The sequence below is a fragment of the Anomaloglossus baeobatrachus genome, chromosome 1, assembly GCF_048569485.1.
Source record: "Anomaloglossus baeobatrachus isolate aAnoBae1 chromosome 1, aAnoBae1.hap1, whole genome shotgun sequence".
Lineage (NCBI taxonomy): Eukaryota > Metazoa > Chordata > Amphibia > Anura > Aromobatidae > Anomaloglossus > Anomaloglossus baeobatrachus.
Window position 1 is genome coordinate 636,028,568 of NC_134353.1, and position 25,362 is coordinate 636,053,929.

General features: G+C 41.5%; 1 gene segment (V, D, J or C); it reads right to left on the bottom strand.

The window, feature by feature from the left end:
• Nucleotides 1–1,744: 1,744 nt before the first annotated feature.
• On the bottom strand, nt 1,745–25,362 carry LOC142316987 (immunoglobulin heavy constant gamma 2-like). The segment is given in 7 exon segments: nt 1,745–1,828; nt 2,608–2,729; nt 12,014–12,328; nt 14,324–14,644; nt 14,858–15,175; nt 16,208–16,507; nt 24,684–25,362. Coding segments are annotated over 7 exon segments (1,482 nt in total).

The following is a 25,362-nucleotide window of genomic DNA, read 5'->3' on the forward strand; positions in this document are numbered from 1 at the left end:
CAGCGCGGCGCTGCATGGCGTTCACACTGCTCCGGCGGCTTCTCCTCTTTTGAAAAAGCCGGCCGCTCATTATTCAATCTCGTATTCCCTGCTTTACACACCCACCGGCGCCTATGATTTGTTGCAGTCAGACACGCCCCCAAGATGAGTGACAGCTGTCTCACTGCAACCAATCACAGCTGCCGGTGGGCGGGTCTCTATCATGCAGTAAAATAAATAAATGATTATAAAAAAACGTCGTGCGGTCCCCCCCAATTTTAACACCAGCCAGGGTAAAGCCACACGGCTAAAGGCTGGTATTCTCAGGATGGGGAGCCCCACGTTATAGGGAGCCCCCCAGCCTAACAATAACAGCCAGCAGCCGTCCAGAATTGCCGCATCCATTAGATGCGACAGTTCTGGGACTGTTTTCTGGACAGTTCTGTCTTCCCGTTTTGCCCTGGTGCATTGGCAAACGGGGTAATAAGGAGTTAATGGCAGCAGCCCATAGCTGCCACTAAGTCCTAGATTAATCATTGCAGGCGTCTATGAGACACCCCCAATGATTAACCGGTAATTTAAAGTTAATAAACACACACAGTGAAAAAATCCTTTATTTGCAATAATAAACAAGAACAAATACCCTTGTTCACCACTTTATTAAGCCCCAAAAACCCCTCCAGCTCCGGCGTAATCCACGGAGATCCCGCGTCGCTTCCAGCTCTGCTACGTGAAGGTGACAGGAGCTGCAGAAGAACACTGCTGCTCCTGCCAGCTCCACGCAGCAACTGAGGTGATTAGCGCGATCAGCGATGATGTCACTCAGGTTACTTGCGGCCACCGCTGGATCCTCCAACAGTGACAGCAAGTCGCCAGAGTGACAGCGATGAAGTCACAGGTGAGTTGCGGTCTCGGGTGGAGGATCCAGCTAGCCACGGGTAGCCTGAGTGACAGCAGCGCTAATCGCGCTGCTCACTTCAGTCACTCAGGGGATTAACGGTCACTGGTGAGTCCTTCACGGGTGACCGCTAGTCAGGATGCGACACACAGACAGAGCCGCAGGATGACAATGAAGTTGGGTGAAGTACATCCAACTTCATTCTGATCGTGCGGGTCTATCTGTGTCTGCTGTCGGCGACTATTCAGCTCTGCTGAATGGCAGATGACATTGAAAAAAGGGATCCCATACGCATCAAACACGCATTACACACGCTCTACTAGTCATTAAATAATTAAAAAAAAACATCGCACTTGCATTGCACACTGCCCTAACGTGAACTAAAATCGGCCGAGTTTTTTTCAGGCAAGTCGGATTGATTTTACACGCATAAATGTTTTTCCAGCCTTAAAAACACTTTAAAGCAAAAAAAAAAAAAGTTTTTTTGCATTGCCATATTTTGAGACCTATAAATGTTTCTATTTTTCTTCCAGTAGAGTCATGTGCCATCTTTTTTAAAAAAAAAAAAAAAACTTGTATTGTCACTTTTAATTTAATTCAAGCTCCTGTGAAAAAACAGACATTTCCAAAGAGTAATCTTGATGTAATAATGAAATGAATTATCACATGGATTAGAATTTATTTACATATATTTATGATGGTTATATATACAATACATGGTAGCAAACAATACAATACATGCAAATAAAAAAGCAATAAGTAACATTTTTTGGTTAATTTTCTGGGTATTATCCAAGATATTGCCTATAGGTTTTAGGAGTGATGACTGCCATTAAGTTTGGGTTGGGCTTTTCACAGATTAGGTCCTCACTGTGCTATAGAATCTAGGACTGTTACAAAATGCTCATCATGTCTGTCCAGCTGGAGAACTCGGGATATGAACCATTTAACCTGTGAAAAGAAATTAATTCACATCAGGGGTTATATATTAAGCAGGTGGATGTTTGTTCTGCAGGTACAAGGAAAATTAAGGTGAACTTTCTACAAAATGTGACACCTGAAGTTAGTTCTAAAATTAATTATAGCTACCGCAATGATACAGATAATAAATTTCAATGACCAACATGAAGTACTAGTGACTTATACACAAGCTGTAAATACTAAATGCAGTAACCAGTCTGACATCTGGATTGTTAGGGTACGGTTCCACTAGTGTATAGCTTCAGAAGCGATATGCTAACGACCCGCTACTGCGTGCATCAGCCGAGGGTCATGCGACTGTGATGTGATCTTGCGATCGGGTCAAAGCTGCTGAGAAGAGGGAGGGAACACTTTCTCCATCTCCTCCCTGGCCTGTCTCTGTGTACATCGCACTCTGGTCAGATGACATGCAAGTGCAGTGCCATGTTTCACACGCTCCAATAAAGTTGTATGGGTGTGCGTGAGCTGAGACTCGCTGCCCAAAGAAGCATGCTGTGATTCCTTTCTGAGGCCGCTGTGACATGAGAAATCAATCGCAGATGGACACTGCCCCATGGTTTTTCACTAGAGTGAGAGCAAGCTACTGTTTTATCAGATTGCACTTGTCTGTGCAAAACACAAGTGGAACCGTACCCTTACCATACGATTTGTAGATCAATTATAACTTTTGAGATATTTTATATATATTCTTCTACTTTTACCCCTAATTTTTCATCCCAGATTCCTGCTAGAGTCTAAATTTCACTTACCTTTACAAGTGTAATGGTTGCACTATAGAAAAAACTAATTAGAAATAAGGTGATAAATGTGACTGCTGTAGACCAGAGACTTTCATCATCATCCTCACTGCTGCAGTCCCAGACTATGTACTCTGTAGAGGAAGAAAATAAATGTAATTATTATTCAATAAGCATAACTGTTATATGTCACCAGTATATGGAATAAAGTTGGATTAATACCACCCACTCGCAACGTTAAATGACAGCCGATTAGCTACTTGTTTACTGATCAGCAGTCAGTTAATGGCCTGTTTGGACTGCATTTCCTATGTGCACAAAACAATCGGTAATAGATCGTTCTGTGAGCAGACTGTTCTCATCATTACTATTTAGGATGATGCGCTGCGGAGAGCAATAATTTTTAAACCTGCTTAAAAATTATTTACCCCCCCTAAATAAGGGCTTAGCTTGTTCATAGGATGGTTGCCAACTGGTTTACACTGCCCAACTATTAGGAAATGAGTATTCCTTGTAACGCTCATTTGCAATTATTGGCCAATGTAAATCCGGCTTCAGTATTCCATACTATCTCCTGCTGACAATTGAGTTCATAATCTATTGCTTTTATAGTTAAATTAGGACAGTGTCTTCTAAAATCCCTTTAAAAGACAAATAATATTGTGGATTCAAGATCAATTTTGGTTTATATGCTTTGCATTTTATGAAGATTGAAATACAGTATAAATTGTGTAATTTCCCAATACTAAACCAGTATTTCTATTCTGACAATTGATTACAATATTCAAAGGGTGAAGACCATACATAGGAATATAAGGAGTATCAGACTGGGATGCCAAGGGCCTAGCAGTAACATTAATTTTTGGGGGCCCAAAATTCTGCAACATGCAAATATTACATTACCCTCACTCACAAATTATCTGGACTTCTATATAATAATAAATTGGGTAGTTTGTTAAAGTAAAAGAATATAGAGATGCTGCCCTTGAACAAAGTTAAGCAACAGTATTTTGCAATTTTCACTTCATAAAGAGGAATTGGTAGCCACTTGTCTATAGGGGCCAGTAGAGGATTCACCGGTGGGCCAGTCCGAGTCTGGATACAAGATCAGATTATTTGAGATTCAGCATTTTCTCTTCATATATGAATAGAATGAACTAATGTGGGATGGATTGGGACCTTCACAGATTATCGAAATGATGTAGCCCTTTATTAGCAGTATTTTTCTCACTGATGGTCCAAAAGACACACTTCCACCAATCTTTCAATGATGGCCTAGCCTAAGAATTAGGTCAATGTTAAATTCTAAAAAATACTTAACAGACTTTTCTCAATAAGGACATTTATCACTTATCTACAAGAATAGTGGTAAATGTCTCGGTCTCCACCAATCTCTAAATTGCTTGAGTAGCAATGAAAAGCTTAGATGTAGCTGCAGTCAAGTATGTGGCCTTCATCACCATTCAAAGTCAGTGGGAGGGATGGAGACAGTCAAGTATGTCATCAACTGTTCCATGACTCCCATAGACATTGAAGATAGAGGCAGCATTGTGCATACTCGACTTCTGCTCCAAATAAACTCATCTTTACTGTGATCGAACAATGATCTGTAGAGGGTCTATTGGTGGTCCACCAACGGCTGATTTATCACATTTCCTATAGAATAAACACTTAACAAATGTGAGTAGTGTATGAAGTTGGCCTTACAATTTAATTCATACCTGTATGTTGTCAATATAAACAGCAATAAGGCTTAACAGAATACTCCATTATTTCTACAAAACGTAGTTTGAGACTTTATACACAAGGCAATGGCCTATGTAATCAGAGAGAGATACTAAGATACTATGTGGGCTTATTGATTCAAGGAGGTGCTCACCTACTCAGTGTGTATATTGAGTCATATCCATCTGCTTTAGGTCTAATTCCCACATCTTATTGGTCTAATTCTCTTATTTTATGTCCAACATCGAGAACTATTAGTAAATCAATTTCTATGAAAACTCTATTTCTCTATTCTATATTATGTGACCTATGTCGTACCCAATTTGTAATCCTACTCATGGATGTAAGAATGGGATTTCTTTGGATCCACGTTTTAATAGTATTCTTCAGCATTATTCCTTATTTTGTCATTATTTTACATAAGCAAAGTAGTGGTTTTCTTGTTTTTTTAACAATATGGTTAGATGTACTGTACATGTATTAACAACATTTTTTCAATGCAATACTAATATGATTGGGTGTGATTGAGGGTGGAAGGGGATGTTGACACTCCCTATTTTTCTGCTTAGATAAATTATGACAATGACCAGCTGGTATATTCCATGAAGTAGCATTTACAGTTCTTTTACCTAATGCACCAGTAAATCCGGTGATCACATGCTTCAAATGAGGGAATGCGGCACAGTTTGGCACAGTTTTAGTAACATGTCCTCTACCGGCTTCTTAAAATATAAATCTTTAAAACTCCCAAATTGACAATACATATCTTTTGGTTTTTGGCTATCAACTAATGCTACAAGTGTATGTTGTCTTAAAGAGAATCTGTCATCAGGTTTTTGCTGCTCTGTCTGAGAGCAGCATAAATTAGTGAGATAGACCCTAATTCCTGTGCTATGTCACTTACTGGGCTTCTTGGTGTAGTTTTGATAAAATCACTGTTGTTATCTTCTGCTGCTCTGCTAGTCCTCTCAGTGAGGAGTTTCTGCTCTATAGTCCTTCGATATTCATGAGCTCTGGCTATCCGCTTGCTATACCATTGAACGTAAGTTTTCTGTGTATGCACACTGAAGGCACAAAGCTCATTGGTGCAGTCATACAGAGCCCATTATTGAGAATACTAGTAGATAAAACCGGGACAGCATCAAAACCTACATCAAGGAGCTCAGTAAGTGATTCGGCAATGGAAACAGACTCTCTATGTCTATTTTATGTTTCTGAAAGTAAAAAAAGGCCACTTTACATGCTGTGACATCGCTAGCGATGTCGCTAGCGATCGCACCCACCCCCGTCGGTTGTGTGTCATGGGCAAATCGCTGCCCGTGGCGAACAATATCGCAGGTACACGTTACACAAACTTACTTTCCTAACAACATTTGCTGTTGCCGGTGAATAACCTCTTTTTTAAGGGGGCGGTTCGTGCAGCGTCACAGCGACGTCACACAGCAGGCCACCAATAGGTTCGGAGGGGCGGAGAGCAGCCGCATGAACGTCACTCCCACCTCGTTGCCAGAGGACACAGGTACGGTGTTGTTTGTCGTTCCCGGGGTGTCACACGTAGCGATGTGTGCTGCCTCAAGAACGACGAACAACCTGCGTCCCAAATGAGCAACGATATTTTGAAAATGAACGACGTGTCAACAATCAACGATTTAGTGAGTATTGGGATCGTTCTTGGTCGCTCGTAAGTGTCACATGCAACGACGTCGCTGACGAGGCCGGATGCCCGTCACGAATTCCGTGACCCCAGCGACATCTCGTTAGCGATGTCGTTGCGTGTAACGGGGCATAAGCTTAGTGACAGATTTCCTTTAAGGTTAGAGACAGTGGGAGAGCCACTGACTGGTTTGTCCAGCAAATTCCTGCGCTTTTTGTGCTTATGATTAGTGGCAGTCATAGTGACAAAATATCCTAAGGGCTCATGCTCATGACCATATTTTGAGTCCGGGTGCGATCCGACATTGGAGGGCACTCGGACCAATGTTTTGCTATGGAATCATGCACAAGTCATTGCTCTTGGCCATGCAAGTCAGTGAGTCTGTGGAAAACATTGGACTGCACTCGGATGACATCCGAGTGCAGTCAGATTTTCACAGACTAAACGAATGGAAAAGATGGAGAAAGTGGTGTCACATTCTGATCATACTCTGATCAAAGTTTGATTCTCTTGGTTGATTGAATATACGGCTGTCAGCAGCGAGCCTAAGGAAAAACGATTAGTATTAAGAAAAAAATGAAAACCATTGTAAACCCTTAGTGATGTCCTTGTGGTCGTCAAGGAATAGACTTGTGAGTAAATATGGCATAAATGGGGGGCATATCCTGCTATGTATATATCACTTCATGCACTCGGAAACTATATAAGCAATTCAAAGATCTTTTCCAATACAATTTCTAAACCAAGGTGTTAAAATGGTATTTTCCGTTCGATCTGTTGTTAGGCCTCCTTCACATGTCCGTGTTTCCTGTACGTTTGGCATCTGTTTTTTTCCCCCCAGATATCACACGTATCTATTATCATCTATGGTGCTATTCACATGTCCACGTTTTAACGGGGACTGTGTGTCTGTGTGAACCACACGGAGACATGCCCATTTTTTCCGGCAGCACGGATGACAAGGGCCAATACAAGTCTGCGGGTCTGTGAAAAGCACGTACAGCACAAGGATGGCTTGTGTGTGCTTTATCTATTTTAGGCCCGTTTCACACGTCAGTGAAAAACACTGACGTTCTTCACTGACATGTAAAACACGCACATGTCCCTCCGTGTTCCGTGATTCACGGCACACGTGGGTTGTCCATGTGCCATCCGTGATCCGTGATCCCGTTATTGCATATGGACATTACTCACCTGCCTTCGCTCCTGCTGTCCATGGTGCTGAACTCCTCGGCTCTGCAGCGTCCGCCCACCGCTCTCAGCACCTACTTCCGGGTCGGCTGTTCCTGCTTACATGAATATTCATGAGCCAGGCAGGAGCTGCCGAAAGCAGAGGCTGCACAGCGAATCGCAGGCAAGGTAAGTTGAAAATGTTTAATATTTAATATGTCCGTGATTTTCTTTTACGTGTTTCACTGATCACACTCGGATCACACCATAGTGTGGTCCGTGGGTCATCAATGATGCCAGACAAAAACTGACTTGTCTCCGTGCAGAATCACGGCCACGCGTGCACGCTGCATGGAGACACGTTCAGTAAAAAATCACTGATGTGTGAGCAGACCCATTGATTATAATGGGTCTGCGTATGTCAGTGATTCTGGTACGTATAAAAAAAAGCACAAACGTACCAGAATCACTGACGTGTGAAAGGGGCCTAACATTGCAAAGAACAGGACAGGCTATTTAATTTAATTCTTTTTTCAACATATCAGAAAAGCACGGATGACACACCAATGGAAAACACTGATGACACCGGCACCATTTTTTTCACTTAAATGTTTTATATGCCCGTGTGAAGGGTGCCTTATACAGCGGCACCTATAAGTAACAGTAGTCAGTGAAATTGGCTATAATTGCTGCAATTTAACCATTTAGATAGGCATTTATGTGGTTTTGTAAGCAATCATCTGTTCAGATTGTGTAAGCATCCATCTGATTCTTCTTACTGAGTGCCCCTGTCACTGCCATCTTGATGACCTTATCATGCCCATCCTGTGGATGGGTTACATATGTAATTATTAATTGACTGAAGTATTGTGTTACATAGTGCAAGCAATAACATGATTAAAGATTCAGGTCCTTTAGAAAAACTACACATGTAAAAAAAATTGTGAGGAATTAAAAAACCTCAAAAAATAAAACCATAAAAGTTTAAATGGAACCTGTCACCTCAAGAAATTATATGTACATGCAGGTATAGGGTTTATCTGCATTTAAATAGAGTAAAAATCATGTTAAGCTGGTTTGCTTGAATAGCAGCTACAGGGAGAAAATGAACAAATCTTCCCTGCAGCTGATCACTTTCAGTCATGGTGGTGATGCAGAGAGCAGTTACTGTCACTGCTTACTATACTGTGAGCATTCTACAATCACTTCATGGCACTTTAATTGACAATTCAATTAAATTACTAGGAATTTAATTTACAATGCTCACAGTATGGTAAGCAGTGACTGTAACTACTACCTATACTGCTCGTATGACGAAGTGATCAGCAGCAGGACAGATATACTGTACCTAAGTTATTTTTTTCCATGTAGCTGCTGCTCTAGTAAGTTAGCGTAAAATGATTTTAACACTACTGTACATACCTTCATATTGATCCTATATTTACAGGTCAATATTCTTTTTAAATCACCTCCCTTTTCCTAAATAAAAGACCTTAGGGGGACATTTCAATAACTGAATATTTTTTTTTTTCAAATCTTATTTCCCTTGTATCTGGTACTGGCAAATTAGCCCCAGTTACAGGGAAAATGCAGCTTTCTTTCTACATAGCAGAGCTATCCAGGTGTCCTATGACCCAGCATCTCCCGATCCTTCCTTTTATACAGGGATCATATGATCGGTGTGTCTAGAGGAGGAAGCACCATCAGTGCTTCCTATTGCTGCCTACACAGGACATGTTTAATTCTGTGTATACAGAGATGGTACAGATGGTAATACACTGTGCTCTCTGTATGGGCACTACGGTTGTCTCTGACAGCCGTCTCCCTGCTTCCGCAGGTACACGAGCCTGTGTAGCTGTGCTACTATACAGTAACGTTTTACAAAATCACTAGAGTAGGAGTCTGACTTCCTGGACGTTTACAGTCTATGGGTGGTCCAGAAACAGTTAATATAATAACAATAAATCACTGTTATCAAGTGGCAAATATGAATTGACCAGGAGCATTGAAATCCCTCATCTTCCTCATGCATCTTTCTTTGCATTCCTTCTCTTGTGTTGCTGTTGTTATGTGTACAAACAAAAGTGACAAGATGGTACAGGGAAGAAAAACACACTGTACTGTTCAGTCGGCAATCATTTTGGTAATGTAAATGGTTTTAAGAGCATATTTTACACATGAACAAGCCAGATTAGCTTTAAATGGAATCTGTCACCAGGTTTTTGCCACCTAATCTGAGAGGAGCATAACATAGGGGCAGAGACCCTGATTTCAGGGATGTGTCACTTAGTGGGCTGCTTGGTATCGCTTTGATAAAATGAATATTTTATCAGCAGGAGATCATCACTAAATGACTACTAGTCCAACCACAACTTGAATTTTGTTGACCCAGCTTTAGTCTTAGGGGCACTTTGCACACTACGACATTGCAGCTGCGATGTCAGTGGGGTCAAATTGAAAGTGACGCACATCCGGCATCGCATGCGACATCGTAGTGTGTAAAGCCTAGATGATACGATTAAAAGCGTCGTAATCGTATCATCGGTGCAGCATCGACGTAATCCATAATTATGCTGACGCGACGGTCCGATGTTGTTCCTCGTTCCTGCGGCAGCACACATCGCTGTGTGTGAAGTCACAGGAGCGAGGAACATCTCCTACCGGCGTCACCGCGGCTCCCGTTGGATATGCGGAAGGAAGGAGGTGGGCGGGATGTTTACATCCCGCTCAACTACGTCCCTCCGCTCCTATTGGCCGCCTGCCGTGTGACGTCGCAGTGACGCCGCACGACCCGCCCTCTTAATAAGAAGGCGGGTCGCTGGCCAGAGCGACGTCGCAGGGCGGGTGAGTCCATGTGAAGCTGCCGTAGCGATAATGTTCGCTACGGCAGCTATCACAATGATATCGCAGCTGCGACGGGGGTGGGGACTATCGCGCTCGGCATCGCAGCATCGGCTTGCGATGTCGCATCGTGCAAAGTACCCCATAGTCTATGTTCTCACATTACATTTTTGTTGCATTTTTTCATGAGTTTTCTTGAGTTGTATGCAAACTAAAAGCTGCTTTTTACAGTACCAGCTAAAGCTAGGGGATTTCAGAAATCTCATCCACACACACCTCCTTTTTTTTCTGACCGAAATGGAAAACTGATGCATTTTTGAAAGAAGCATCACGTCAACTCTTTCAGCATTTTTTGCAGTGGTCTTTTTACCATTGAAAGAAATGAGAAAGTGCAAAAATGCATCAGCTGCGATTTTTACTGCTATCGTGGTGAATAAAACTAAGTTTAGTAAACATACTATAGACAAATTACACCAAAAACGCAGCCAAATCTGCTGTTTGGAACCAACTTTTATACTGCCAAGACACAGCAAAAGTGCAATGTGTAAACATGGCCTTAATTAGACTACTGTTTTGGTGAATACTTCGATAATCCACAGTACATTAAATTTGGGATAATATAATTGGGGCCTGAGCTTTTAATCTGTAGATCCAGGTATTTCTGATCCCTCCAACACAACCTGATTTAATTAGAATCTTTTAAATCTAGATAAATAGGGTAAAATATTAATATAAGGCCACATGGTGCAGTTGTCACACGTTGCCAAACCATGTTTTCTTATGCAAAAATTGGGTAGTTAACCACACACTTTTTTTCAACTGCATGATAACCGCATCACAGCCATCCAACTGGTCTCACCCTAAAGGGTGCTTTACACACTGCGACATCGCTAACAATATATCGTCGGGGTCACGTCGTTAGTGACGTACATTCGGTGCCGTTAGCGACATCGCAGTGTGTGACACCAAGGAGCGACGATCAACGATCGCAAAAACGCCAAAAATCGTTGATCGTTGACACGTTGCTGCTTTTCATAATATCGTTGGTGATGCATGCTGCTGGTTGTTCATCGTTCCCGCGGTGTCACACATCGCTATATGTGACGCCGCAGGAACGACGAATATCTCCTTACCTGCGTCCACCGGCAATGAGGAAGGAAGGAGGTGGGCGGCATGTTCCAGCCGTTCATCTCCGCCCCTCCTCTGCTATTGGGCGGCCGCTTAGTGATGCCGCAGTGACGTCGCTATGACACCCAATGTACCTCCCCCTTGAAGGATGGATTGTTCGGTGGTCACAGCGACGTCGCTGAAAAGGTATGTGCATGTGACGCTGCCATAGCGATAATGTTCGCTACGGCAGCGATCACCAAATGTCGCATGAACGACGGGGCGGGTGCTATCGCGCACGACATCGCTAGCTATCGCTAGCAATGTTGCAGCGTGTAAAGCACCCTTAAGACTAAGAGCTTGGCGGGTACACACATCTGGCAGAATATACACGTAAGGGGTAAGAAATCTTGATTTTTTTCACATAGGATTAGTATTTATTTAAGAACTCCAGATGACAAAACAAAAGACATTTTAGTTTAGTCATTTCATCTTAAAAAAGAGTTTATTGAGATACAAGCACGCATGACATAACTGACAAAATCTAGTGTTCCACACACCAGACACACGAGAAGGGATACACAGTAGATATACATGACATACATTGGTTAGAAACTGTGATGACTCATGTTAGTACAATGCATTAGTATATGTAATAATAAAGTCTATGTGACTGCATTCTGTGTGGTACTGTTGTCGATAACTGGGTCCTATCGAAGCATAGTTGGACGTAACTGCATTGACTCAATATGTGCATCACTTCATAGTGCTGAAACATAGTTGGTTGATGTTCCACACATCAAGCAGATGAATAATTGTAGTTAACACATACTAGATAATACATGAGGGCAAACAAGACATTAAGCATTTGGGCCTACTGTAGAGCCTGACCCAGGAGAAATGCACAAAAAAATCATTTACCATGAGATTTCTTTATGGTTTTGTCAGTAATCTTGCTGTGAACAGCACTGCATGTCAAGAGTGCTCCTCTATTCCAGTCAGATTTCTCAATTGTGAGTGTACTATAGATAAGGAAGGTTTCTTCATCATCTTGCTGCATGGGCTCAGAGATTATGTAATGGTCTTCACTCTGGATATTACCGTTCTTCTTCCACTGGACATAGATGTCTTTAGGCTTGAACCCTTTAATAAGGCAGGGTACACTGACAAAGTCATGGAGTTTAAGTTCTTCTGCCGGTGGTGGGAAGACATAGACTGATGGGTCAATGGTTTCGACTAAAGAGAAAAGGAGATACAAAGTATTATATAGTTGTAAGCATTTCACTGTCTAACTGTAGCCCAAATTTTATTTTGTTCCACCACCTTTACAATTACAATAATGGTAGCAATGCAGTAGAAGAGGCTCTTTGAGAGGCCACATAGGTTGTTCACCCATAGAGTAAAGGCCCAGTCACACTAAACAACTTACCAGCGATCCCAACAACGATACAACCTGATAGGGATCGCTGGTAAGTTGCTAGGAGGTCGCTGGTGAGATGTCACACTAAGCGACGCTCCAGCGATCCCACCAGCAACCTGACCTGGCAGGGATCGCTGGAGCGTCGCTACACGTGGAAGCATGCTGCGCTTGGTAACTAAGGTAAATATCGGGTAACCAACCCGATATTTACCTTGGTTGCCAGCGCACACCGCTTAGCACTGGATCCCTGCACACCTAGCCACAGTACACATCGGGTTAATTACCCGATGTGTACTCTGCTACGTGTGCAGGCAGCAGGGAGCCGGCTTCTGCGGACGCTGGTAACCACGGTAAACATCGGGTAACCAAGAAGCCCTTCCCTTGGTTAGCCGATATTTACCTTTGTTACCAGCGTCCACCGCTCTCACGCTGCCAGTGCCGGATCCCTGCTCCCTGCACACATAGCCACAGTACACATCGGGTTAATTACCCGATGTGTTCTTCGGCTACGTGTGCAGAGAGCAGGGAGCCGTCACTGGCAGTGTGAGAGCGGCGGACGCTGGTAACGAAGGTGAATATCGGGTAACCAAGGGAAGGGCTTCTTGGTTACCCGATGTTTACCGTGGTTACCAGCGTCTGCAGAAGCCGGCTCCCTGCTGCCTGCACATTTAGTTGTTGCTCTGTCGCTGTCACACACAGCGATGTGTGCTTCACAGCGGGAGAGCAACAACTAAAAAATGGTCCAGGACATTCAGGAACAACCAACAACCTCACAGCAGGGGCCATGTTGTTGCTGGATGTCACACTAAGCAACATCGCTAGCAAGTTGTGCCTCAGCAGCGATGTTGCTAGCGATGTTGCTTAAGGCCCCGTCACACTAAGCAACATCGCTAGCAACATCGCTGCTAACGAACAACTTTTGTGACGTTGCTAGCGATGTTGCTGTGTGTGACATCCAGCAACAACCTGGCCCCTGCTGTGAGGTCGTTGGTTGTTGCTGAATGTCCTGGGCCATTTTTTAGTTGTTGCTGTCCCGCTGTGAAGCACAGATCGCTGTGTGTGACAGCGAGACAGCAACAACTAAATGTGCAGGCAGCAGGAGCCGGCTTCTGCGGAGGCTGGTAACCAATGTAAACATCGGGTAACCAAGAAGCCCTGTCCTTGGTTACCCGATATTTACCTTTGTTACCAGCCTCCGCCGCTCTCACTGTCAGTGCGCTGCTCCATGCTCTGTGCACATTTAGCTGCAGCACACATCAGGTTAATTAACCCAATGTGTGCTGTAACTAGGAGAGCAGGGAGCCAGCGCTAAGCGGTGTGCGCTGCTCCCTGCTCTGTGCACATTTAGCTGCAGCACACATCAGGTTAATTAACCCGATGTGTGCTGTAACTAGGAGAGCAGGGAGCCAGCGCTCAGTGTGCGCTGCTCCCTACTCTCTGCACGTGTAGCTCCGTGCGGTGGTAACCAAGGTAAATATCGGGTTGGTTACCCGATATTTACCTTAGTTACCAAGCGCAGCATCTTCCACGCGGTGCTGGGGGCTTGTCACTGGTTGCTGGTGAGCTCACCAGCAACTTGTGTAGCGACGCTCCAGCGATCCCTGCCAGGTCAGGTTGCTGGTGGGATCGCTGGAGCGTCGCAGTGTGACATCTCACCAGCAACCTCCTAGCAACTTACCAGCGATCCCTATCGTTGTTGGGATTGCTGGTAAGTTGCTTAGTGTGACGGTACCTTTAGTGTGACGGTACCTTAAGGCAACAACTCAATTACCTTTATTAACTCAAGCTTAAGGATACACAAATATCTTTACCTTCTGATCTTTTGATTGACTTTTCTATTGGAGATGGAAGGTCATTGTTTTGGACAATGCAGGTAAATGTTTGGCCACTTAACCAATCAGATGAACTTAGTTTTAATGTACTTTTAACACTATATCGCCCAAATGTATCAATTTCTGGATCTGAAGGAAATGATATAGTTTTTTTTCCATCTCCTCTTTTCCAGCTGATTGTTACAGAGTCTGGAGATTCTACTTCAGACACCTGACAGATGACTTTTGCTTGCTTGGTGATTAAGATGTCTTTAGGGGTAGGAGGAAGGACAACGACCTTTGGAACTACATTTTCTGGGACTGTTAGGGGAAAAGAACATAATGAAAGGGTTGATGATTAAATATCAGTAGATGTATTTCTTTAACTTTAGATACGGTAATAAATATTATTGTACAAATTATTATTACTTCTTTTTATATATTTTAAACTTTTATGTGCGTGTGATGTTATCATCATCATCATCATCACCACCACCACCACATCACCCTTGTGATTGAAAAGGCCATTCTTACCTGGACACTTATGTATCGTGTCTTCATTTTTGGTCTTACTTGCTGGATGGCTCACTTTGCATGTGTACAAATCTCCAGCAATCCAGTCATTTTTTGGAACACTAACGTTGCTACGCATTCCAAATGTGCCATCACTTTCTTTGTAAGGGGTGCTGTTTGATGGGATTATAGATGTTGGCTCTCCATTCAACAGCCACTGTATGTTAATGTTGTCAGGAGAATATCCACTGATGAGACAAACCAGATCAACTGAACCATTTTCACCGCAGGAAGCCTGCATGACTTCTACTGTGGGCGCACTTGTTTTAGTTGAACATGCTAAAGAAATAATAAAAACATCATATATTATATAATCTCTATACATTTTTTGGTATGTCACTGAAATATATCTATCATTATGATCTACTCATAGACATTATATAGATTAATTCACTAATATCCAACTGGATGAAATACTCTGACCTTATGCAGTACTCACAAGTGGTATGTCTGTCAAAATTTGACAACTGAGAAACAAGATAAGTATGTCACAAAAAAAAATACAGATTAATGTCGGCCAAGTGTGAGCATCTATGAGGGCAACCTGACAGTAAGTAAGGAAATCTTTAGTGTCAATTCATCAAGAAAGGTTGAACTTGATGGACCTATATCTTTTTTTGACTCTATGTAGTTCATTTCAACATGGCTGATCCTTTGTTTCCTTAAGAGATAAGTGTTCTGAATTTACCTTCTTCTCCTTTTGAAATAGACATGGCACAACCAATGTCATTGTGCATGTTTATAAGGAGGTCATAAGTATGGTAATCTTATATGTGGGACTATCGTAAAGAGTTATTCTGGTCCAAGCAAATTATCAACTATTCACTGGATATGTAAGAATTATTTTAGCAGTGTGGGTCCCATTGCTTGATCCAGTCACCAGAACAAGAGACATGTTTCTCCCATTTAAACCTGACTGCAAGATTGGATACAGAAGAAGTTGAAAGGAGCAGCAAGTCAAGAATGCCGACCACCTCTCCATTGAAGTCTAAGACACTTACGAATATAGCCAAGTGCAGTGCATCATTAGCTCAATAGACTTTTAACGGAGCTACAGCGTGCAAGCATAGCCCATTTCTTCTTGAAAGTGCTCTTAGATGCATTCTTGACACAGGCAAAAATAGGGTACACAAGCCTCCTGTTCTGGAAATCAGTGGGGGACTGAACACAAATATTTCTTTATGTGTGGCTATCTTCCTAATATGTCTCTTCTCAGTACAGTCCTCAAGATCCATCCTTATCAGAAAAATGTTTAGTAAAAAATTAGAACCTCTCTTACTTATAGTATTTAGAAAATAACTCTGATCTCACCTTCAACCTCTTTGTTGATTTTGGTACCAGTTGGTTTGTGGCTCACGTTACATACATATTTCTTAGCACTTTTCCAGTCAGATGTAGGGATTGTGAGTAGAGTGGTTGAGAGATATGAGCCTTGACTTCTATGTACAGCTGGAAAGTTTCTAATTCCACGTGTGATAGAACCTGAATTCCACTGGTAGTCCACAGGAGGAGGAAAGTAACCAGTAGACAAACAACCAATGGAGACCAGATCAGAGGTCAAAGAGTCACAGCAGGGGATCAGAGGGAAGACTGAAGGAGCACTTGTTTCAGCTGTAATGAAATATGAATATGTGTTTATGGGGTACGCATACTAAAATAAAAACATAGAACTTTTATCATATAGCAGTAAACTGAAGCAATGAAAAAAATCGTACCTATAGAAATGACCCAGGTTCTGCTAGATGAACAGAACTTCTAAGTAATACTAAATAATTAAAAGGAATCTGTCATGTAAAATAATACTATTAACCTGCAGATACACAGTTAATCTGTAGGTTAATAGCGTTTTGCTTCTGTACCCCAGCACTGACTGACAGTCAACTCTAATGATGAGTCAGCTGTCAGTCAGTGCAGCGGGCGTGGTTACAGCTGCCGATTACTATATACAGAGCAAAAACTGAAAATGCGCTGATGGCATCCTGATGACTGAAAGCCCGTGGCTGCCAGAAGGAATAAAGTTAATTTCCTCCTGGCAGCAGGGCTCACAGTGTGGTGGCCCACGGCATTAGAATGTTATTAACCTGTGGATTTATCCCATATCTGTAGGTTAATAATGTTTGTTTTGACAGGTTCCCTTTAAGTTTCGACTAGAAATAATTTTGAATTGTGGTTTACAGTTTATATTGGATTAGAGTACAACATTAGGAATAACATACTATGACGTAAGACCAATCACTTTTAAACAGATGGCAGAAAGAATGTGGCTGCCAGCCTCCTGTGTGGAAAGGAGCAAAGTGCTCTTCGTGTGAATATAGAAGTCCACTGTGTTTTGTTTTGGTGCTATTGAGTAAATGGGTGTCAGCTGCACTTAAAGGAATTATCCTAGAATATTTAATTTCTCTCTCAAGGGGCTAAGAACTGACTAGCTTCCTGATCTGCCCGATGTGAGATCAAATGTTGCTTCATTTGTTCTCAGATTTAAAGAACAGCTTTCCCTCTTCTGGGCTGCTCTGTTGAAAGGGTGTGTTTGCCAATGTCATGCTGATTGACAGCTGGCTTCCTGCAGTTAGGAAGTGGGGAGCCAGCTTTCAATCAGCATGACATTGGCTCTCTCGCTCCATCAACAGAATTGAGTGGAAGAGGAGCAGATGCTTTGTTGATGTGACATCAACATAAGCCACAGAGGTCGCTCTGAGCCAACAGAGATCGGTGACGGCCAAAACAGGAAGGTAGTTAGCAACTACCTGCCTTTAAGTTCTTAGCCCCATAATGAAAAATAAAATAGTCCCAGATTACCTCTTTAAATAGAGCAGGGACATGTATGCTTTGAAGTTAGACTTTGATTGGATGCCATGGGTAAAAAAGTAGTTTTCCTTTAGACATAATTAATAAGTGAGACCCAATAAAAGAAATATATCGATGGATGAATGTAAATGTATTGATGTTTTTCAAAGTCTGTTAAATTTTGAAAGTTTGTGTTTTGGCTAAAAGGACCAGTAGAAGTGCCAATCTTATTAAAGACAAGTTCTATATTCTGTATTTGTCATCCATGTGGATAATTAGTAAGTAGGGATGATCGAATACCTCAAATATTCGGCTTCGCGAATATTTTCCGAATACCTCGCCGCTATTCGACTATTCAATGCGCAATGTAAGTCTATGGTAAACCTGAATAACAACTATTCGGTACTATTCGGGCTTCCCATAGACTTACATTGCGCATCGATTAGTCGAATAGCGGCGAGGTATTCGGAAAATATTAGCGAAGCCGAATATTTGACGTATTTGATCATCCCTACTTATTATCCTTCCACATGGATGACAAATACAGAATATAGAACTTGTCTTTAATAAGATTGGCACTTCTACTGGTCCTTTTAGCCAAAACACAAACTTTCAAAATTAATGTAAATAGTGTCTAAAACACAATATTTTTTTTTACATTTTAACAAATTTCCTCTTCCGGTATGAGTTGCAAATTGCTCCCACATAATTAGCGCATATAGGTTTGCAAAACTTACAGGATTGGAGATAAGAATGTCTTAAATTGTACGGTCTTTTGCTAAAAGTCCACAGTCACTCTATATAACTGCAGACTTCTGAATCCTAACAGTGTGCGCACCGCAGGTGGTTACGTGACCTCAAGTATGTGATTTGTATTCGTCTGGGGACGTTCCAACTAGATGTGCTCAGTCTCGCTTAATATAAGTAAACTGAGCAAAGGCTTGCATGTCTATTCGGAAAATGGCTGAGAGCCTGCAAATCGCATACTTGAAGTCACATGACTGTCTGCTCTTGTTGACGACACCTGAGATGCCGGTGGTCACTTTCCTGAAGCATCGTCATGAGTGTCTTTTCAGTTGTTTTCCACGGTTCTGCCACTGCATCTTTGATCTGTACTTTCAAGGTTATAGAGCTGGTGGCTTTCAAACGAGGCAGCCCAAACAATGAACATGTCACTTCTATTACCTTTTTCAAACTTTTCAAATTCTGAATTGGTTAAAAGTAGTGACATAAGATGTAGCATGTGCACAGCAATGTTGTTTGGTCATTCCTTTGCACTATGTTTTTAAAATTCGCAACTTGACAATTTCTCTTAGGGTAAATATGTGTTTTCTGGGAAATTTTCCAAAAAAGAAAAAAGGAAATCTATGATCTTGATGAATAAAATCACCTTTTATTGATGTGTGAACATCAATAAAAGGTGATTTTATTCATCAAGATCCCTTGATTTCCTTTTATATTTTTGGTGTATCACTGTGGGCCAGGGGTTTGAAGTCGTCCTTTCCAGATTGATATATGCCATGGGTATTTCATGCATTCAGTATTGTGGTGAGTATACACACTTTTTCTTTTTTCTGGAACTTTTTTCTCATACACTTGAATGAGATTAGGAAAATCCCCAGGTAAAAAAAGCGTAACCTAATTAAGCAAGAAAGCTTCAAAAAATCCTCATCATCAAAAATTCACAAAATACTCCTTTTGGGAATGTAGCCCAAGAGTAGGTGGACTGAGAACCTACCAGAGTTTGATCAGAATTTTATCAGACTTTCATTAATGTTTGATCAGAATGGGATCCATTTTTCTCTGAGGTGCAGAATAAAAAAAAAATAATAGTTTCTCCACCATCAACATTCAGTCTATCCATGAAGATTTCATCCGAGTGCGGTCCGATATTTTCCATGGACCCATAGACTTGCATTGCCGATTTTGATCCGACATGCGGATCAAAATCGGACATGTCATTGGTTTCCTTGGTCCAAGGAGAAAATCGGGCATGTCCACAGCCTCAAAGAATAACCATCGTACAAGGTCTATCCTTCAAAACCACGAATAGCACTAGTCGGATATATACGGTAGTGTGCTCGAGCCCTTACCCAAACTTACAAAGCAGAGAATATATTCTGTACATGTTCACAGTTCTGTGTAAAATCCTAGATATGCCAAGATTTGTAGAGCTTGGAGCTGGAAGTTCACTCTATGCTTACATTTTTTTTCTAACAAATATATTTGTCACCTATCTATAGGATTGATAAAGACAAGTACAGTGGTCAGCTATCTCCACCAGTCCCATAGACAATGAATAGAGTAGTGGTCCCAAGTTGATAATAAAGCTTCGTGCAGAGGACTCAGAGGCCCCTTTCTCATAACTGGTAGGGGTCTTTCATGTAGCCTTGCAAATAAGAGTATATTTAACTCTACCTCTTTCTAATTTACCCTCAAATGCTGGATCTTTTTCTAAATATCCTTGTCCAGCCTCATAGAGCTAGGCATTTCCTCCTGGCTCCTGCTATATCTTTTAGAGGTGCCTTTCTCCATGGTTGCACTGCACCCCTTCTAATTTACGTAGCTTTATAAAGCTAGGCATTTTTCCAGTACTATTGTCCAGGCTTGCAATAAGGCCCCTTTACACACTGAAACTTTCTAGCGATCCCACCAGCGATCCCAACCTGGCCGGGATCGCTACAAAGTCTCTGGTGAGCTGTCAAACAGGCAAACCTGGCCAACGACGCAACAGCGATCCGGACCTGCAGAACGACCTAGCTAGTCATTGGGGACGTTGTAAAGCAGCTTTTTGAAAGGGAAGTCGCTAACAAAGTCGCTGTAAAGTCCCCTTTACACACTAAAACTTTGCTGCACAGCGGGAAACAAAGGACCAAAGAATGGTCCTGAACGATTTGTAGCGATCACAACTTCACAGCAGGGGCCGGGTCGCTGATGTGTTTCACACACTGCAATGTCGCTGGGGAGGTCGCTATTGCGTCACAAAACCGGTGACGTTACAGCGATGTCGTTTGCGATGTTGCAGTGTGTAAAGCCACCTTTACAAATCTAGATATATTCCCATTATTTTTGTTTCGGCCGTCAGAGCCTCAAATTAACCCATGCTATTTAATTTAAAGTTGAAAAGTTAAGCAGTTAAACTTTTTTACATAGGGTCCTTGTGGTTGAAATTAAATGGTTTATCTCATTTATGACCCACTCATTAGACTCCACGCCAGATATTTTGAAGAAGCACAAGCTCCATAATTTTAATGGTGGCTACGCCCAGTCTTAAAGCTTAGCTTCTTTAACTTGAATAGGACAAGGTTATATATATTTAATATCAGACACAACCACAACTAAGATTATGGAGGTATTCCTGGTAAATAATGAAGGGGATGTGGAGCCTTTTCAATTGCCACAGGCACAGACCCTTCAAGCAGCTGACTGGTGGGGTGCAGAGACTCCAAATATCTAATATTGATGGCTTTTTTTTACCATTTATATACTGTAGAACCAGATAGACCTATTAACCCTTGCTATTTAACCTAGATTTCAGGTTGCAGAGCTTGCGTATGCATATTCTCTTGAGCAAACTTTACTGCATTTTACAGTGTCAAATTAGTGCTGGGGATTTTAAGAATATCTCATTCACACGCTATGAAAAATATCGATATCATAACTTGACGAGAGCAGTAGGTTTGAGATCCGCGGTAGGTCAAGCTATGCTGTCATGGTAGCGTGAATGGTAACAAAGGAGTGAAATGTGCGGCTCTCCTGCTTCGTTTTCTCAATGATATCTGCAGTAGTAAGTACTGATTATTATTATTTATTATTATTATAGCGCCATTTATTCCATGGCGCTTTACAAGTGAATGCTTATAACGTATCCTTACAAACATGGATATAGTCCCATGACTCTAGACTGGCAGAATTTAGAATCACCCCAGCTAATTTAGGGAGCCTTGCAAAGCTAAGCATGTTATTCATTATCAGTGCATGAAATTTGATTCTGCTAGTTTGTTCACGTACCCTGATAAAGCTGCCTTTATATTCAGTAGCATAATGTGAAGCTCATGGGCCCCCGTGCAAAAACCCCAATGGGGCCCCCAAATTATTGCTAGTCTTTAATAGCCTTGGCCTTTTCATATAGGCTAAAGGGACCTTTTGGGCCCCCTAAGCTCTGGGCTCTGGTGCGATTGCACCCCTACACCTATTATAGTTATATATGTATATACCCACTATGTCACTGTAAGCTCACAAAGCTAAAAATTACCCCCACTATTTCATGGAGCCGAGTAAAGCTTACTATAGTACCCTTGCCAGTGTGTATGCAAGAAATATATCCCCATTTTATGTAGCCTTACAAAGCTGGTTATTTTTCTACTACTGCTCGCTACACTGGCAGAGCTTGGCATTTACCACTACTCTTTCAGGTCGCTTGTAAAGCTTGGCAGGTTCCACAGTGCCCTCAACCTTACTTATGTTAGTCCTGTTATTTTCAGGTAGCTTTGTAAAGCTTGGCAGGTTCCTCGGTGCCCTCAACAGTACCAATGCTAGTATTGTTATTTTTAGGTAGCTTTGTAGAGCTTATTGGGGTATTTTCATCTATGCCCCTGCTGACATGGGACTATACATCAATGTGCCACAGCTACAGGTTGTTGGGAATGCAGAAACAGCTGAGTGGGGTGTGCTATGGTGTTTCCATTACTCTCCTTGATAATGACAGAAATAACCTAGCAATCCTATCAACAATATCAATAGCTCTAGCACTATGTATGGTACAGATAGGAATACGCTTCTACTACGTACCTTCCCAGAATTGTTCCCCAGTCCTGCGGTGCATTTAATATGTACCTACCCTTTCTTGTAGCTTCTCTAAACGCTTGCAGAGCTTAATTTTAACCCTTGCTCCCTTTATGTTTCCATAAAAATCTAAGCATACATTTGTCAAGGCTTGCACAGGTTAAAATGTACTGATATATTTTCAGGTGCTATCACAAATCTGGATATGTCCTTAATATTTCACTGCAGGCTTCATTCCTTCCCATGCTATTTCATTTATTGCTAGTACCCTTCTTTTGGTATTGCAGTGCATGCGTTTCCACCTGCTCTTTACACAGGTTTATAAAGCATAGCTCTGTGAAGGCTAGTATAAGGCTTAACCCGGAACGTTCATGTAGCATTATACTTTCTATAGTACCTTGGCCTAGGACTGTATTTGGACAGCACAATGATCAAAATTACTCACTGTGCTAGTGCACACGAAGGACTTCTTACACATGGCCCTCAGGTCCATGTGGAAATAGTAGCAGCATGCACTGTTCTTGTCTGTTTTGTTAGCTTCAGTGGTGCTCAATGGTACACCTGTCCTTGATGCCCAATGAATCCATAATCTGCAGATGTGACTGTCTTGGTCTAAAGCTGTAGAAAGCTTCATCCTACCCCTGAACCTAAATCTAGTCATATATAGCTGACAGGCTAGCAGGAGTTATATTTCTATACTTCCAAGCAGATCTGCAAGCACAGTGACTACCTGCATCATATATTGAACATTGGGATATTTTTCTGTGTACTGTACCTTAAAATATTACCATTTTCTCATGTAACCAGTCAGGGGCCCAAAGAATCACATGTTTTTAATAATATTGCTCTTCTCATATGGGCCAAAAGGGCTTTTTGGGCTTTCCTCTAGGCTCTGGTGCCAGGGTGTGTCTGCAACCCCTGCACCCACTATAGCTATTCCAATGCATGTTCCCTTCCATAGCTGACAACACCTTTGCAAAAAGCCAGCAGAGCTATAGCTAAACATGTAGATATCCTCCTGCCCCAGTATACACCCCTACCCATCTGGATACATCCCTGGATAGGCTTGGAGAACGTGAGACATCAGGTTTCGTGAATAGCTAAAGGAGCAGAACTAGCACTATGCTTGTTGGGCTTGATGTTTACTCAGGTATATTAATTAAAAAATGTAAAAGCACTGGAAACTTCCAATACTTTCAATGCGATTTATAGGCATGGTCACGTATTCCAGGACCTTAACATAGCTTGTAAACCATGAATATACACACAATGCCATGATCTTGAAGTACACCTCAGTTTCTCAATTCATGTCTGCATAGCATAAAATTTAGAAAATCTATCGTGCCCTACAGAAGCTTTTCTATAACTATATATTCTATAATTAGTAATGAGCAAGCACTACCATGCTTGGTTCTCCGAACTCGTAATGAGCAGTTAATGTTCGGATGGGAAAAACTCAATGGGGGACTCAAGCATTTTTCCCGGATACATTCTGGAAAAATGCTTGAGTTCCCCACTGACTTCTATTATACTCGGTACTCGAGTCCTGCCCATCTGAGCATTAACTGCTCGTTACGAGTACCGGTAGTGCTTGCTCATCACGTACATAAGACATACAGGTAAGTACATAAGACATACAGGTAAGCTACTTTACTATATATTAATTTCCTACCAAAATTCTCATCCCTTCTCCCAGTTGATAAATCGGCTCCTGCATGAACCAATGCAGCACATACTATATGTATTGCATTTTTCACTTTTACATTATATACCTTACCACACAACTGTATACATCTATCTCCATAACAAGTCCACATGTCTTCATATGTAGCACTGTAGACGTTACAAGGCATTGGGTTTTGATATAAATCACATCGTTATTTACAGTCATGCACTTTCATCTTCTGTAGAGCTCTTCATTAATTATTGTACATTCAGCACTGAAAGTCATACGTAATAACAAACTGTATTACCGTAATTAACCAAGGTAATCTCGGTATTAGTCATGTACACAGCCCTACTGTACAAGCACTACTAGCAATATTATCTAATAAGTAAACAATGTAAAAGTCTATCATATATCACGGAACATGTTCACGAATGACAAGGTCGCAAATGTAATGTTTTAACCCTCATTGCTACATTTTTGGAAATTTTTTGTAGACATTTTGGGGAAATATCTTCTCTAACAATACAAGAATAATATCAAGATGCTTACTTGTCCCATGAAAACACTTCATTTCTCGTTAAACAATAGTTCTTTACTGAAAAACAGAATGAAAATATATAGATGGGTAAATAACAGAGACTGTACTACATGCACTAGGAATAATCATATATATTCATGTATAGAACTCATAACCATGGAGTCAAGAATTAAACAAGGAAATAACTAAAACGTTATAAAACAAAAAACAAAAAAGTAACAAAAACGAAAAATCAAACATGTCATGAACCATACATAGAGATACTTAGCTGTTTAGATTAAAGATGTAGTTAATGTTTAGACTTAGTGCGCGTTCTCTTCGTAGGGTCCAGTTCACACATGGCAGAATTTTCGGTGACTCTTCCATACGTCTCTAGGGCTCACAGACATCTATGTGCATTCTGCTGAAGCAATCATAGTCCCATGCTAAAACCGATATTCAGTTGCAAAAATTTCCCTAAGTTATTACCCCTATGTAAAAATATCCTTACTGCCCTAAAAATAAAATGCCCCTGTCCTCCTACCCATTCTCATTCCTAAAGTCTTATATCTTTTTTCCTCTCTATTTACTATACGCTATTTCCTCCAGTAAATCACAAGCTATGTAACGACTATTCCAATTTTGACGATGGTAGCAGGTCAATTGTGACTTGATAACAACTGAACACGTTAATTGAAACATATTACATTA